General features: G+C 47.2%; 1 protein-coding gene across 10 annotated transcripts in view; it reads left to right on the top strand.

Moving 5' to 3' along the window:
* Positions 1 to 14,190, top strand: part of FGD2 (FYVE, RhoGEF and PH domain containing 2) — a 43,189-nt gene extending 28,999 nt beyond the window's left edge. For 4 of the 10 annotated variants that reach the window (XM_029241613.1, XM_029241610.1, XM_029241612.1 and 1 more), the window contains 7 exons: positions 786 to 865; positions 952 to 985; positions 1,431 to 1,523; positions 8,795 to 8,926; positions 11,676 to 11,918; positions 13,101 to 13,247; positions 13,595 to 14,190. In XM_029241613.1, the coding sequence (XP_029097446.1) occupies positions 786 to 865; positions 952 to 985; positions 1,431 to 1,523; positions 8,795 to 8,926; positions 11,676 to 11,918; positions 13,101 to 13,247; positions 13,595 to 13,810 (945 nt within the window). In that variant the 3' untranslated portion in view covers positions 13,811 to 14,190. Of the gene's footprint in view, positions 1 to 785; positions 866 to 951; positions 986 to 1,430; positions 1,524 to 8,794; positions 8,927 to 11,343; positions 11,459 to 11,675; positions 11,919 to 13,100; positions 13,248 to 13,594 lie in introns of those variants that run through there. The other 6 variants (XM_029241615.1, XM_029241617.1, XR_003796531.1 and 3 more) reach the window with 5 other exon arrangements.
* Positions 14,191 to 14,585: the final 395 nt, after the last annotated feature.

Raw genomic sequence — 14,585 nt, 5'->3', positions numbered from 1 at the left:
TTAGTTGAAGAAATCAGATCATTTCTCTGGTAGAGTTTCTCACAGTCTGGATTTTGCTGACCGCACCCCTGTGGTGTCATTCAGCATGTCCCTCGGTCCCACATAATTCTTGTAAACTGGTAGGTAACCATAGACTCAGCTGTGCCAGGGGACTGTAGCTGTTGACAGGTACTGCCTTCAGGGGCACATGATGGCCATTAAGCATTAGAATTGATTAGTGGCTTCAGCAGTTGTGCTGATTAAATGAGAACATGTGTGGGGTGTTCAGTGGCTGTCGCATAGTAAGTGCTCTGTGACGGGTGGCTTTCATAACGGACTCGGGACCTGTGGAATTCTAGGACAAGGATGGTAAAAGACAGGAAGTGGGGGGGGGTCTGTTGGATCTGTGAATTGGGTGATCAATTCCTTCATTCACTCTATGGGGTAAAAGGGTCTTGTTCTAGGCCGTACATCTGGCCTTGAAAAAGCTGTGTCCCCAAACCCAATTTGTGATCCAGTTTCCATTTTGGGTGACTCCTTTGTCAGGAGCCATCACCCCTACCTCACACTGGGCCAACTTATCTGCTAAGGTTCCAGGAGCCCTAAGTCCCATTTGCTGTACAGGGTGAGGCCAGATTGCAGGCACATTTGCCTGGCTTGATGGGATTAGGGAGCAGTTGAACAAGCTCCCTATCCTTGTCTCTAATTTGAATTGTCCTTGGGGCACAGTTCACCTACCTCCCTGCCACAGTGCCTGGGGGGCGGGTGGGCGAGTCTGAGCAGTCTCTCCCTCCCATTCCGAGCAGGTGCGGGAGCTGACTGACGCCGAGTTCCCCCACTCCTTCCTGGTGTCCGGGAAGCAGCGCACCCTGGAGCTGCGGGCCCGGTAGGCAGGCAGGCAGGCTGAGGGCCGGGTGAGATGGGAAAACTGGGAGGGGCTGCTCTCCTCAACACCTGTGTTCACTTTCCAAGCAGGTCCCAGGAGGAAATGATCTCCTGGTTGCAGGTATCAGAATGCTCCAAGGCCCCTAGGATTCTGACCTCCCCACCCAGGCTGCGGGGGAGAGAGGGATGCTGTGTGTGTGTGTGTGTGTGTGTGTGTGTGTGTGTGTGTGTGTGAGTGCACACCCGCCTGCTTGCTCCCTGTTCTTCCTCAAAGTTGCTCTGTAGTAGTTGGAGTCAGAGCTGGGTTCAAATCTTGCTGCCTCTCACTGCCTAGCTGGGTGGCCTGGGGTGAGTCACTTAATGTCTCTGAGCCTCAGTTTTCACATCTGTAATCTGGGACTAATATTTTCTCCTCCCTTAAATCAGGCAATGTACACTTAGAATCTAACCCCTAGCACCCAGTAGGCTTTTAGCAATGTTTGTGGAATGTGTAGATGGATTCACAGATGAGCAAGCCCTTCCTGCCACCCCCCAACCACCTCCCTGTGCTCTGCCCCTTGCCCCAGGCCTGCCAAGCGGCCATTGACCAAATCGAGAAGCGGAATGAAACCTTCAAAGCTGCGGTCCAGAGCCCTGAGGGAGACACCCAGGAGCAGGAGGTAAATGAAGGCTCTGTATCCCTCCCGGAGCCGCCAGCCTTACACAGGAATGATTCCCTCTCTTTGATCTACCTAGGCCAGCTTGGAGGGCTGGAGAGTGTCACCCACCATGAATGATTTGAAGGGATCAGGGGAAGCTTACACACACCAACATCACCCTACTCAGAAACTCAATGCCAAAGATTCCCCCATTAGCAAAAAATTCCTTTGGGAGGCTTTATGTGCAACTACCGCTAGGAAGGATTTTACATCTATATGTATAACTCGGGCTGTGGGGGTGGTGTGTGTGCAGGTTTGGGTTTTTCTTTTTGCTTTTTTTTTTGCTATCTTTCAAGAGTTCTTTATTTATCTCTATTAATTCATGCTCCAAGGGCAGGGACTGGTCCTCAGTTTGAAAGAATCAGAATTGACTATGTCAGCAAACAAAAGCAAATCAGTCTCTGAATCTTTTATAATGTGCAGTGAGTATGTCTGCCCTATGCTCTAGAGAGACAACATCTATTTTCAAGGCTGATAGCTATAGGAAGATTCTTGAAAAGACAGTCCAGAAAAAAGGAAACACAAGAGACCCTAGGAGAACTGTCTCCCAACATTTATCTTTTTTTTTTTTTTGGAATTTTAAAATTTAATTTTATTCATTTTTTATACAGCAGGTTCTTATTAATCTATTTTATACATATTAGTGTATACACGTCAATCCCAATCTCCTAATTCATCCCACCACCACTCCCCCACCCCCGCCACTTTCCCCCCTTGGTGTCCATACGTTTGTTCTCTACATCTGTGTCTCTATTTCTGCCCTGCAAACCAGTTCATCTGTACCATTTTTCTAGGTTCCACATATATGCATTAATATACGATACTTGTTTTTCTCTTTCTGATTTACTTCACTCTGTATGACAGTCTCTAGATCCATCCACGTCTCTACAAATGACCCAATTTCGTTCCTTTTTATGGCTGAGCACTATTCCATCGTATATACATACCACATCTTCTTTATCCATTTGTCTGTCAGTGGGCATTTAGGTTGCTTCCATGACCTGGCTATTGTAAATAGTGCTGCAGTGAACATTGGGGTGCATGCGTCTTTTTGAATTATGGTTTTATCTGGGTATATGCCCAGTAGTGGGATTGCTGGGTCATATGGTAATTCTGTTCTTAGTTCTTTAAGGAACCTCCATACTGTTCTCCATAGTGGCTGTATCAATTTACATTCCCACCAACAGTGCAAGAGGGTTCCCTTTTCTCCACACCCTCTCCAACATTTGCTGTTTGCAGATTTTCTGATGATACCCATTCTAACTGATGTGAGGTGATACCTCATTGTAGTCTTGATTTACATTTTTCTAACAATTAGTGATGTTGAGCAGCTTTTCATGTGCTTCTTGGCCATCTGTATGTCTTCTTTGGAGAAATGTCTGTTTAGGTCTTCTGCCCATTTTTTGATTGGGTTGTTTGTTTTTTTAATATTGAATGGCATGAGCTGTTTATATATTTTGGAGATTAATCCTTTGTCCATCGATTCATTTGCAAATATTTTCTCCCATTCTGAGGGTTGTCTTTTCATCTTGTTTGTAGTTTCCTTTGCTTTGCAAAAGCTTTTAAGTTTCATTAGGTCCCATTTGTTTATTTTTGGTTTTATTTCCATTACTCTAGGAGGTGGATCAAAGAAGATCTTGCTGTGATTTGTGTCAAACAGTGTTCTTCCTATGTTTTCCTCTAAGAGTTTTATAGTGCCCAGTCTTACATTTAGGTCTCTAATCCATTTTGAGTCTATTTTTGTGTATGGTGTTAGGGAGTGTTCTAATTTCATTCTTTTACATGTAGCTGTCCAGTTTTCCCAGCACCACTTATTGAAGAGACTGTCTTTTCTCCATTGTATATCCTTGCCTCCTTTGTCATAGATTAGTTGACCATAGGTGTGCGGGTTTATCTCTGGGCTTTCTATCCTGTTCCATTGATCTGTATTTCTGTTTTTGTGCCAGTACCATATTGTCTTGATTACTGTAGCTTTGTAGTATAGTCTGAAGTCAGGGAGTCTGATTCCTCCAGCTCTGTTTTTTTCCCTCAAAACTGCTTTGGCTATTCGGGGTCTTCTATGTCTCCATACAAATTTTAAGATTTTTTTTTTCTAGTTCTGTAAAAAATGCCACTGGTAATTTGATAGGAATTGCATTGAATCTGTAGATTGCTTTGGGTACTATAGTCACTTTCACAATATTGATTCTTGCAATCCAAGAACATGGTATATCTCTCCATCTGTTTGTGTCATCTTTGATTTCTTTCATCAGTGTCTTATAGTTTTCTGAGTACAGGTCTTTTACCTCCTTAAGTAGGTTTATTCCTAGGTATTTTATTACTTTTGTTGCAATGGTGAATGGGATTGTTTCCTTAATTTCTCTTTCTGATCTTTCATTGTTAGTATATAGGAATGCAAGAGATTTCTGTGCATTAACTTTGTATCCTGCAGCTTTACTAGATTCATTGATTAGCTCTAGTAGTTTTCTGGTGTCATCTTTAGGATTCTCTATGTATAGTATCATGTCATCTGCAAACAGTGACAGATTTACTTCTTTTCCAGTTTGTATTCCTTTTTTTTTTTTGTACGTGGGCCTCTCACTATTGTGGCCTCTCCCGTTGCGGAGTACAGGCTCAGCGGCCATGGCTCATGGGCCCAGCCGCTCTGCGGCATGTGGGATCTTCCCGGACCGGGGCACGAACCCATGTCGCCTGCATCAGCAGGCAGACTCTCAACCACTGCGCCACCAGGGAAGCCCTTGTATTCCTTTTATTTCTTTTTCTTCTCTGATTGCCGTGGCTAGGACTTCCAAAACTATGTTGAATAATAGTGGCGAGAGTAGACATCCTTGTCTTGTTCCTGATCTCAGAGGAAATGCTTTCAGTTTTTCACCATTGAGAATGATGTTTGCTCTGGGTTTGTCATATATGGCCTTTATTATGTTGAGGTAGTTTCCCTCTGTGCCCACTTTCTGGAGAATTTTTATCATAAATGGGTGTTGAATTTTGTCAAAAGCTTTTTCTGCATCTATTGAGATGATCATATGGTTTTTCTTCTTCAGTGGTGTATCACATTGACTGATTTGCATATATTGAAGAATCCTTGCATCCCTGGTATAAATCCCACTTGATCATGGTGTATGATCCTTTTAATGTGTTGTTGCATTCTGTTTGCTAGTATTTTGTTGAGGAGTTTTGCATCTATATTCATCAGTGATATTGGTCTGTAATTTTCTTTTTTTGTAGTATCTTTGTCTGGTTTTGGTATCAGCATGATGGTGGCCTCATAGAATGAGTTTGGGAGTGTTCCTTCCTCTGCAATATTTTGGAAGAGTTTGAGAAGGATGGGTGTTAGCTCTTCTGTAAATGTTTGATAGAATTCATCTGTGAAGCCATCTGGTCCTGGACTTTTGTTTGTTGGAAGACTTTTAATCACAGTTTCAATTTCATTACTTGTGATTGGTCTGTTCATATTTTCTATTTCTTCCTGGTTTGGTCTTGGAAGGTTATACCTTTCTAAGAATTTGTCCATTTCTTCCAGGTTGTCCATTTTATTGGCATAGAGTTGCCTGTAGTGGTCTCTTGTGATGCTTTTGTATTTCTGCACTGTCCGTTGTAACTTCCCCTTTTTCATTTCTAATTTTATTGATTTGAGTCCTCTCCCTCTTTTTCTTGATGAGTCTGGCTAAAGGTTTATCAATTTTGTTCATCTTCTCAAAGAACCAGCTTTTAGTTTTATTGATCTTTGCTATTATTTTCTTTGTTTCTATTTCATTTATTTCTGCTCTGATCATTATGATTTCTTTCCTTCTACTAATTTTGGGTTTTGTTTGTTCTTCTTTCTCTAGTTCCTTTAGGTGTAAGGTTAGATTGTTTATTTGAGATGTTTCTTGTTTCTTGAGGTAGGCTTGTATTGCTATAAACTTCCCTCTTAGAACTGCTTTTGCTGCATCCCATAGGTTTTGGATTGTCATGTTTTCGTTGTAATATGTCTCTAGGTATTTTTTTATTTTCTCTTTGATTTCTTCAGTGATCTCTTGGTTATTTAATAATGTATTGTTTAGCCTCCATGTGTTTGTGTTTTTTACGGTTTTTTCCCTGTAACTGTTTTCTAATCTCATAGTGTTGTGGACAGAAAAGATGCTTGATATGATTTCAATTTTATTAAATTTACCGAGGCTTGATTTGTGACCCAAGATGTGATCTATCCTGGAGAATGTTCCGTGTGTACTGTGTACTTGAGAAGAAAGTGTAATCTGCTGTCTTTGAATGGAATGTCCTATAAATATCAATTAAATCTATCTGGTCTATTGTGTCATTTAAAGCTTGTGTTTCCTTATTAATTTTCTGTTTGGATGATCTGTCCACTGGTGTAAGTGAGGTGTTAAAGTCCCCCACTATTATTGTGTTACTGTCGGTTTCCTCTTTTATAGCTGTTAGCAGTTGCCTTATGTATTGAGGTGCTCCTATGTTGGGTGCGTATATATTTATAATTGCTTTAGCTTCTTCCTGGATTGATCCCTTGATCATTATGTAGTATCCTTCCTTGTCTCTTGTAACATTCTTTATTTTATTTTATTTTATTTTATTTATTTATTTATTTTGCGGTATGCAGGCCTCTCACTGCTGTGGCCTCTCCCATTGCGGAGCACAGGCTCCGGACGCACAGGCTCAGCAGCCATGGCTCACGGGCCCAGCCGCTCCGCGGCACGTGGGATCTTCCCACACCAGGGCACGAACCCGTGTCCCCTGCATCAGCAGACGGACTCTCAACCACTGCGCCACCAGGGAAGCCCAACATTCTTTATTTTAAAGTCTATTTTATCTGATATGAGTATTGCTACTCCAGTTTTCTTTTGATTTCCATTTGCATGGAGTATCTTTTTCCATCCCCTCACTTTCAGTCTGTACGTGTCCCTAGGTCTGAAGTGGGTCTCTTGTAGGCAAGATATATATGGGTATTGTTTTTGTATCCATTCAGCAAGCCTGTGTCTTTTGGTTGGAGCATTTAATCCATTCACGTTTAAGGTAATTATCGATATGTATGTTCCTATTACCATTTTCTTAATTGTTTTGGGTTTGTTTTTGTAGGCCCTTTTCTTCTCTTGTGTTTCCCACTTAGAGAAGTTCCTTTAGCATTTGTTGTAGAACAGGTTTGGTGGTGCTGAATTCTCTTAGCTTTTGCTTGTCTGTAAAGCTTTTGATTTCTGCATTCAATCTGAATGAGATCCTTGCCAGGTAGAGTAATCTTGGTTTTAGGTTCTTCCCTTTCATCACTTTAAATATATCATGCCACTCCCTTCTGGCTAGCAGAGTTTCTGCTGAGAAATCAGCTATTAACATTATGGGAGTTCCCTTGTATGTTGTCATTTTTCCCTTGTTGCTTTCAGTAATTTTTCTTTGTCTTTAATTTTTGTCATTTTGATTACTATGTATCTTGGCGTGTTTCTGCTTGTGTTTTTCCTGCCTGGGATTCTCTGTGCTTCCCGGACTTGGGTGGCTATTTCCTTTCCCATGTTAGGGAAGTTTTCGACTATAATCTGTTCAAATATTTTCTCAGGACCTTTCTCTCTCTCTTCTCCTTCTGGGACCCCTGTAATGCAAATGTTGTTGAGTTTAATGTTGTCCCAGAGGTCTCTTAGGCTGTCTTCATTTCTTTTCATTCTTTTCTCTTTATTTTGTTCTGCAGCAGTGAATTCCACCATTCTGTCTTCCAGGTCACTCATCCGTTCTTCTGCCTCAGTTATTCTGCTATTGATTCCTTCTAGTGTATTTTTCATTTCATTTATTGTATTGTTCATCTCTGTTTGTTTGTTCTTTAATTCTTCTAGGTGTTTGTTAATTCTTCTAGGTCTTTGTTAAACATTTCTTGCACCTTCTCGATCTTTGCCTCCATTCTTTTTCTGAGGTCCTGGATCATCTTCACTATCATTATTCTGAATTCTTTTTCTGGAAGGTTGCCTATCTGCCCTTCATTTAGTTGTTTTTCTGGGGTTTTATCTTGTTCCTTCATCTGGTACATAGCACTCTGCCTTTTCATTTTGTCTATCTTTCTGTGAATGTGGTTTTCGTTCCACAGGCTGCAGGATTGTAGTTCTTCTTGCTTCTGCTATCTGCCCTCTGGTGGATGAGGCTATCTAAGAGGTTTGTGCAAGCTTCCTGATGGGAGGGACTGGTGGTGGGTAGAGCTAGGTATTGCTCTGGTGGGCAGAGCTCAGTAAAACTTTAATTCACTTGTCTACTGATGGGTGGGGCTGGGTTCCCTCCCTGTTGGTTGTTTGGCCTGAGGCGACCCAATACTGGAGCCTACCCAGCTCTTTGGTGGGGCTAATGGCAGACCCTGGGAGGACTCATGCCAAGGAGTTCTTCCCAGAACTTCTGCTGCCAGTGTCCTTGTCCTCATGGTGAGCTATAGCCACCCCCCACCTCTGCAGGAGACCCTCCAACACTAGCAGGTAGGCCTGGTTCAGTCTCCTATGGGGTCACTGCTCCTTCCCCTTGGTCCCGATGCACACACTACTTGGTGTGTGCCCTCCAAGAGTGGAGTCTCTGTTTCCCCCTGTCCTGTCGAAGTCCTGCAATCAAATCCCGCTAGCCTTCAAAATCTGATTCTCTAGGATTTCCTCCTCCTGTTGCCGGATCCCCAGGTTGGGAAGCCTGACATGGGGCTCAGAACCTTCACTCCAGTGGGTGGGCTTCTGTGTTATAAGTGTTCTCCAGTTTGTGAGTCACCCACCCAGCAGTTATGGGATTTGATTTTAATTGTGATTGTGCCCCTCCTACTGTCTCATTGCGGCTTCTCCTTTGTCTTTGGATGTGGGGTATCTTTTTTGGCGAGTTCTATTGTCTTCCTGTGGATGATTGTTAAGCAGTTAGTCGTGATTCCGTTGTTCTCGCGAGAGGGAGTGAGCGCATGCCCAGGTTTGGGTTTTGAAAGTGCCTGAAAAATGTGAGACCAAGGGAAGGTGGAAGGCAGGTGGGGTGGTAGTTATGGAGAGCGTCTGTGACTTGATTTCAGATCTGAGCTCTGAACTCTGGCCTGCTGGGCGTCTTTGCTGAGTCCCTTGACCTCTCTGGGGCTCAGTTTCCTCACCTGTAAAATAGGGCTCATAGTAACTGACCTCCCCTTTACGTGGTCTTTATTCGTCCAGTCCGCTTCACATGGAAGCCACTGGGAAACATAGCACACATAATCTCTGCCACAAGCAGGTGGGTACAGGGGGTCCTGAAGTACCCACCCTGCCACCCCACAGCTGCAGTCCGAGGAGCTGGGCCTCCGGGCGCCACAGTGGGTCCGTGACAAGATGGTGACCATGTGTATGCGCTGCCAGGAGCCCTTCAACGCCCTGATGCGCCGCCGCCACCACTGCCGGGCCTGCGGCTACGTGAGTACCCACCTCAGCCTCTGCCTTCCCAGCTCAGGCCCTGCCCTCCCATCCCTGCCAACCCTGCCCGCTTCAACCAGTACAGCCAGAAGTGCTGGGCGCTAACTGTGCCAGGTGTGTGAGTTACCTGTTTTTGGGGCCTCATGGTGCCCACGTGTGAAGCAGGTCGGCTGTTTGCCCCATTCTGCAGGTAGGACGCAAGGCTCAGACAGGTTAAGCGACCTGTTCAAGACACTCCCCAAAGCTGACCCTATTCATTCATCTGCTTCCTCACCACCATTTCCCAAGACCCCCAGGGCCCAGCACCAGGAAATGGTCTCCAGTTCCTGGGTGGGGGCACCCAAATCCTTCAGCCCCTGTCGGGCCTTTCATCCACCACCTCATCAGCCCCACACCTGTTACTCAGCCACCCCTCACCGTCCTCTTTTCTTGACCGACCTCAGCTAACTGTCCCCTCCTCTTCTTGGCAAACCCTCAGCACTCCAGCACCTGCTCGGTTCTGCTGCTAACTCTGCCCGCCAGGTTCAAGCCTCAGCTTCCTCACCTGTACAATGGGGATTAGTAACACCTACCTCCAGGGTGGTAGTGAGGACTCAACAAAAGAAGGTTCACCCCCTTCCCTCTCCTTGTCCCCCTTTCCTTCCCCCTCCTTAATCACTTGGGCAGCCTCACTCAGAGGAACAGCCACCAGCTGATTGAGGAAGGAACCACTCCTCCCTCTTGTCAACTCAGGCCCAGTTATCAGAGGCAGATCTTGCTTTGCTTTTTAAGCACTTGCTGTACTTGAGCTGTTCTCTGTTGACATTACAACCCTCTCCATTTACTCTGCAAACAGAGAAGCCCTTTAATGACCTCCGTCTTTAATGACCTCGGGGGACAGGAAGAGACCAGCTGGGCAGGTTGGGGCCAGTCAGCGAGGCGTCCCCAAATGTGTTAAACTGCAATCAGGACACAAAGTAAATTTCTAGGACTGGGACACACCTATGTTCGAGTAAGTGAGTTTCATATCAGAGCCAAATAGAAAGGATCTGGGGATTAGCTTCCATTTTCGGTGAGTCACATCAGTAAACAAGAGTTGAGTCTACTCACGCTTGTAACTTTGTAAGTAGTTTCTAAAAAATTATTTTAAATAGTTAAGAAATACAAAGAGGCACAAAGAACAATATAACAACACTCATGTACCTGCCTTCCAGGTACAAAAAAGAAATAAAATATTCTGAGAACTAAATGAAATGTATGATCCTTGATATTAAATCCTGGATGGGAAAAACAGAACCAGAAACAGAAGTCATTACTGGGACCATTGGGGGAAATTTGATTATGAAGCATATATAGGTAACAATATTGTATCAATGTTAAATTTCCTGTGTGTGATCATGACATTGTAGGTAGGGAGGAGAATGCCCTTGTTCTTAGGAGACACCAGCTACATATTTAAGGGTGATGTGACATGATGACTGTAATTTAAACTCAAATGGTTCAGAAAAAATATATATGTGTGTGTGTGTGTGTGTGTGTGTGTGTGTGTATGTATATATAGAGAGAAAGAGAAAGAGAGAAAGGGAGAGAGGGAGAAATCAAAAGTGGCAAAAATGTTCACAATTCGTGAATTTGGTGGTGGGGGTATCACTGTATTATTTCAACTTGTCTTCAGGTTTGAAATTTTTCAAAATAAAAAGTTGGTAGAGGAGAGGAGAAAATAAATACGTGCTAATTGTATTTAAAAATTTTAAATCTCAATAAAAAACAAAATAAAATATTCTCAAGGTAGCTGAAGCCCTGTGTGTGGGGCTGTGTGAGGCACCCGATTCTGGGGTTTCTCCTGCCCGTGCGAACGTTTGTACTCTGTGAGTCATCCTTTCGTGGTTGGGTGCCCAGTTTCTGCCTCCCCGCCTGCCAGACAGGAATCCTGGTGATGGTGGGGCAAGCCCAGGCCTTCCCCTGTGGCTCCCTCCCAGGCCACGTGCTGTGCTGGGCACACAGACCGGCTACCTGATGAATAACCCTTCGTCCAAGTCTCTATCTCTTGCCCCCATTTCCAATCCCACATCCTGGACTCACTGTGACACTCCAGTCTTCCTGGAAGTCACATCCTGCAGTGCCTGTGTTTCTCCCCAGGTTTTCTCATGCCTCTTTCACCCGATCTCCCCAGCCTGATCTGTGATGGCCTTCTTGGGGACGTCTCCGTGGTGGGCTGGGGGCCGGGCGCCACTCCACAGACTCCACATGGCGGGTCTTCCTGGCAAAAACAGCCAGCCCATCATTTTTGTATCAGAACACGTTTGACTCTAGGATTGGGTGGACTGCAAAATCTGCATGACTCTTAATGCTAAACTGTAGAACCTTCTGTTTGAGGAGGGCCAGTTGCTGCCAGAGAGCTCTGTGGCCTTCATCAAGTCACTGTCCCCTCGTTGCAGGTGAGAGTAAAAGTCCCAGGGCTGGTCACCTGGTGGGGTTGCTGTGAGCCGTGTGAGATGACAGAGGGCAGAGAGAGCGCTCAGAGAAGTGATCAGATGCAAGGGGTGTGCACAGGTCAAGCCCCCGGGATCAGTAGCTGCCCTCACAATGGGGAACATGAAGGGAGAGAGGTTGAGCTCCTGCAGTGGGGGCCAGGCCTCAAGCCCCCAGCTGCGGGCCCTCTCCCCCTGCACTGCAGCCTCCAGGTGGCTGGGCCTCTGCCAGCGCAGGGGATGCCCAGCTCTGCCTGCATCCCTCTCCTGAAGCTTTCTTTTTCTTCCTCTGGTCTCAGGTTGCTCTCACGTCCCCACCTCCTGAGCCAAGGCACGAACGGGGACCTCCATGCCTCACCTCAGCCCCCAAGCCCCTCCTGCCTGTTCTCCCCCAGGTGGTGTGTGCCAGGTGCTCCGACTACCGGGCTGAGCTCAAATACGATGACAACAGGCCCAGCCGAGTCTGTTTAGACTGCTACACGTTCCTCACCGGAAATGTGCTCCCCGAGGACAAGGAGGACAAGAGGCGTGGCATCCTGGAGGTGAGGGCCGGTTTCCTCTACTAGGCAAATGTGTGCACGGCCTCACCAAGTGCTGGCACTGTCCTCGGTGCTGAGGAACAAGCCTGCCGTGGTCACACTCCCCGTCCTCTCTCTGCCCACAGACAGCCCCCCCGACGGAACACCCCCCTACCCCGGCCCGGCCCTGGCCAAATAAAACAGAGCTGCGCCTGTCACCAAATAGAGGCAACTTTTGGCTCCAGGCTGTGGCCCAGGCTCTCCACCTTTCCTCTGCACCCTCATCCGATAATCGCACGGCCCCTCTGGACCACTCCTGTTCACATCCCCATGCCCTGCCCCAGCAGTCCCAGGAGGTGAAAAGAGCTGGTGCGGCTGATTCCATTTTACAGATGGGGATACTGAGGCTGCAGGTCAGAGTCCCACTGCAGGGAAGAGGCAGCCTGGAGACTCCATTGTAATTGGAAGGGACTTCAGGGGCCAGCTGGTTGGAGACCCAGGCCCAGAGAAGTGACCAAGGTCACACAGAGAGTTAGGAACCAGCTCTCTGATCTCTACCACAGATGCTCTCTGCTGTCCTTGGGGCTGAGCCACTCCCCACCCCCAGCCCCAGGCACTCTCAGGCTGCTCCCACTGCCGGTCAGCACCTCTGGGGCACTGGCACCCAGCCTAGACACTGGTTACCCCCGCCCCTCTGCCACTCCCTCATTAAAGCCAGGTTGACATCCCACTGTCCTTGGGAGGTGGGAGAAGATCCCAGCCTATTCCAACTGAACTCAGCTCCCAGGTTCAAGTTGGTTCCTTTCCACTGACATCTGCCCACTTTCCAATCCTCCCTCATTCTTTTAGGCCCCGGCCCTGCCCATGCCCTCCCCAATCACTAGACCATACCACACAGCTTTTGCTCCTGGAGAGAGAGAATGGTCTGCCCCTTTTCAGGCTCCAATTCTGTTCCCTGGGGCAGCTCTCAGGGGATAAGCCCTCCGAGCACCTGCGCAGAGGTCAGGCTGGCTGAGGTTTGACTGCAGCTCTGCCACTGGCCAGCTCTGTGACTGCAAGTCCCTGATGGGACCTCTCTGAGCCTCAGGGACAAATAACACCTCCTTGCACGGTTGCCGAAAGGTTTAGAAAGAGTGATTTCTAATGAGCGACATCTGTCAGGTAGTGGGTGCTCTGTTCCCTGACAGTCCCTCTCTCTGGTTTCAGAAAGGAGCTGCAGCGGGGTCCGAGCAGAGCCTAATGTGCAGCTTCCTACAGCTCCTTGGGGACAAGTGGGGCAAGAGCGGGTCCCGGGGCTGGTGCGTGATCCCCCGGGATGACCCCCTCGTGCTCTATGTCTACGCTGCCCCCCAGGTAATGCCACGCCCCGCCCCTCCTCACAGTATGTGTGTGTGTCAGGGGTGGCAGTGGGGGTGAGTACTGTTGGCCCCATAAGTCAGATGAGGCTCAATGAGGACCTGGTTCCCTCAAGTCACAGGGTTACTGGCATTCAGAGCTGGGCCCAGACTCCAGGTCATGACTGCTTTGCCCTCAGGGGGTGACCAGTCCTCTTCCTCAATGCCCTCCTGCCACCCCACCCCACTTCATGGGTTTTTGCGGGGCAAGAGGCAGGTGTGTGCCTGGTACCTTCCAAACAGCCGTCTGAGGCAGTGGCGCCGAATGGGAGGACAGCAGCCCACAGCTCTGCCCTCCCCTCCCAGGACATGCGGGCCCACACCTCCATCCCCCTGCTGGGCTACCAAGTGACCGCTGGGCCCCAGGCGGACCCCCGGGTCTTCCAACTGCAACAGTCAGGCCAGCTCTACACCTTCAAGGCTGAAACCGAGGAGCTGAAGGATCGCTGGGTGAAGGCCATGGAGCGGGCAGCCAGCGGCTTGAGCCCCGGGGGGCCCAACGACAGGGACCTGTCTGACTAAGCTACAGCGGGGCCCTCTCCCCATCAGAGCCCTGCTCCTGCCATGCACGGGCTGACACTTCAGCTGACCCACCACCCCAAGCTGAGCTTTCAAAGAATTGATTTCCAGTCGTCTGTGTTCAGAGCGTGTGTCCTGATTTGAGATTCAGAAAACATGGGTTCATTCCTTTGGGGAGGGGATGACGAAGCATCCCAGTTTGCCCAGGGCCGAGGGGATTCCTAGAACATGGGACTTTCCATGCTAAAACTAAGAAAGCCCCAGGTAACCCAGGACTGTTGATCACCAATGTGGTTCACAGGCTGGCTGCACATATGTATCACCTGGAAAGCTTTAAAAGATACCAACAAATAAATATAAAAATAAACTAAAAATTCAAACAATACAAGGCCTGGATCTATCACCAAAGATTTCTGATTTGACTGGTCTGGGATGGGGAGGCGTGGGTATGTTTCAGGAGTACCCATAGGAGTCTGATGTGCAGCCTGGGTTATCCAGATGAAGAACAAAGCAAGCAAACTACCAAGTGCTAGGCATGAGATTAATAATAATAACAAATATCAGACATCTACTGAGGCAGGCACTGTTCTAAGTGTTTTACATGGATTATCTTCTTTTACCTTCAGGACTTATAATCCCCATTTTCCAGATGAGGACACTGAGTCTTAGAGAGGTTTAGTCATTGGCTCAAGGTCACACAGCTGGTGGATGCCAGAGCCAGGTTTTAACCTAGTGCACTAAGGTGAAGGCTCTGTCCATCAGGTAGCAGAGCAATTGG

The sequence above is a fragment of the Monodon monoceros genome, unplaced genomic scaffold, assembly GCF_005190385.1.
Source record: "Monodon monoceros isolate NGI ecotype Baffin Bay Population unplaced genomic scaffold, NGI_Narwhal_1 Super_Scaffold_3, whole genome shotgun sequence".
Lineage (NCBI taxonomy): Eukaryota > Metazoa > Chordata > Mammalia > Artiodactyla > Monodontidae > Monodon > Monodon monoceros.
This window is presented reverse-complemented; position numbering and strand designations above follow the sequence as displayed.